The sequence below is a fragment of the Aedes albopictus genome, chromosome 2 (assembly GCF_035046485.1).
Source record: "Aedes albopictus strain Foshan chromosome 2, AalbF5, whole genome shotgun sequence".
Classification (NCBI taxonomy): domain Eukaryota; kingdom Metazoa; phylum Arthropoda; class Insecta; order Diptera; family Culicidae; genus Aedes; species Aedes albopictus.
The window spans coordinates 406,446,993-406,449,084 of NC_085137.1; the positions used below are offsets into that span (position 1 = coordinate 406,446,993).

Genomic DNA, 2,092 nt, shown 5'->3' on the forward strand with positions numbered 1-2,092 from the left:
GTTTTGACCCTATTCCAAACCGTAAATCCTTTTATCTCTAACAACCCACAGGAACAACTCAATTCAAAATTGCAACCTCATTCCCCACCGATATCCTTTCCCTATATTCTTACCGTTGCCTTTTCCGCACCCTGTCGGCGATAGCGACAAGCTGATATCGTCACTGTACGACCCGTCATCATTGCTATCCGCTCCGCCATCAGCAACCCCCACCGCCACCGGCCGCTCATCCTCATCCCGATCAATGTTCAGGTACGACTGCCTCGAATCCGTGTCCTGCAGCTCCAGGCTACTATGATTGACAACTGCCGGCGAAGACGCCGCCGCCAAGTCACTACTAAAATTCCTTAGAAATATTCTCCCACCGATGTTCGCACCACTGTAATTGCTATGATTTATCTTATCACTACCACTTGAAGCACTTTCACCGAAATCCGTCGGATTATAGAAGGACCTTCGAGCACTGTTTGCAAAATATTGCGCTGCCACTTCGAGATTCGGCGCAGCCCCTGCGTACGTCGCCCCTGGAAACGTCTTGAAGGCGTTCACTTCGATTGACGATTTATCACTTTGATCGGGCACATCGTCCCCGCTGCCAGACCCATCTATCGGCGCACCTGGCACTGATTTATGGACACGTTTGTCACCCCCAACTCCACCCACGCCACTGGCAGCACTGGAAAACAGTTGCGATAGTTTCTCGTTGGCCGCCGGCGATAGGTATCCCACCCACGGATTGTACAGCGGGAAGTTCGTGAACGATAGCATGGCTGCCGCATTGTATCCAGCGGCCGCGTTGACCAGGTACGACCCAGTGGAATCCGACGACGGTCCCAATCGCGGACGAACCGACCCCGGTGGGCTTCCACCCCGGCGGTGCTCCGTCCCGATAAGGTTCTCGATGGTAAACGAAGAACTCGGAAGACGCGACAGCTTCAAGCGATCTTCCGGAGGCGTCGCTTGAATCAGCTCGGTCGCTTTATCCATGTCGCTGAGTTTCCGCGATAGGGCATGAAGGCGTACTAGAGCAACTGTGCCAGTGTCCGACGGAGTCGCGCGTACTAACAACTACGGCGGCGAAACGTGACTTCATCGATCGGGGGACACTTTCAAACTGAAACCGTGATGCCACGGTACACGGTGCGGGTTTGTTAGTTATGCCGTTTCCCCTTCTACACAGTGCCCCGGACGCTTGATAAAGTAGGGCCAGCCAGTCATATATCACGACGACGGTTGTTCCTTCGGTCGCATCGCACGTTAGCTCTGACTGTGTGTGACTGTGTTCGTCGTATGTAGCAGGCAACTCGGTAGACCCCTCCTACCGTGTTTGAGAATTGAATCGAAACCGGCGGCGGTGGACGTTTGAAGGAAGAAGGGTGCCACCGAGCAACTTTAATTTGTTTGTTTTCGCTTATTGCTTGATAATCGGTCTCTTTACTCGCTAGAAGTTATCTTTGAATCAAGAGGATGAGGAGATGTTGGCAACTTCATCCAGTTGACTGAAGATACTGAAGGTGAGAAATGAGCTGAAGGAAGCGTGTATGAATCCGATGGGATCAACACTCAGAAGCGTCATATCAGACGGACAGTGATTTGTTTCACAAGTTGATATGTTTTCTTTAGTCTTGATAAATCCACTTACATATTTTACAATCACATTTCTCATTTGTAAGATTTCCTCGTTCTCTTGATTACTATAATTTCGTTGAAGTACTTTATTCTCGTTTTATGATTTTCAAGATCATCTTAGATTTATTTAACTTCCTCAATTTTCTTGATTGTCTTTGATTGAATTTTATTAAACGATTGATTGATCTTTCTGAGTTTATTGATTATCTTGACGGTTTTGGTTTGTCTTGATTTCTTTGATTTGCTTGATTTCTTATGTCGTTTTTGTTTTTGAATCAATTCCAACCTGGGTTAAAAAACGAATTCGACATTAAATTTCCATTATTCCATTCCCCTATGCAGATTCGACCTATTCAAATCAAACGCCAGATTTGGCTTATTTTTTATACTTTTTTGATTCTCTTTCTTTTGGGTTTCTTCATTCCATTATTCGCACTTGTTTTTTTTTACTCCCACTGTTTCT

At 46.8% G+C, this 2,092-nt stretch overlaps 1 protein-coding gene across 1 annotated transcript; it reads right to left on the reverse strand.

Annotated features, from left to right (window-relative positions):
* Positions 1-18: 18 nt before the first annotated feature.
* On the reverse strand, positions 19-1,109 carry LOC134287310 (uncharacterized). Its single transcript, XM_062848958.1, has one exon. The coding sequence runs from the start codon at positions 985-987 to the stop codon at positions 64-66; it is 924 nt and encodes a 307-aa protein (XP_062704942.1). The 5' UTR covers positions 988-1,109; the 3' UTR covers positions 19-63.
* Positions 1,110-2,092: the final 983 nt, after the last annotated feature.

Coding starts and splice junctions, on each gene's coding strand:
- LOC134287310 (XM_062848958.1), bottom strand. CDS start 987: ATGGATAAAGCGACCGAGCTGATTCAAGCGACGCCTCCGGAAGATCGC.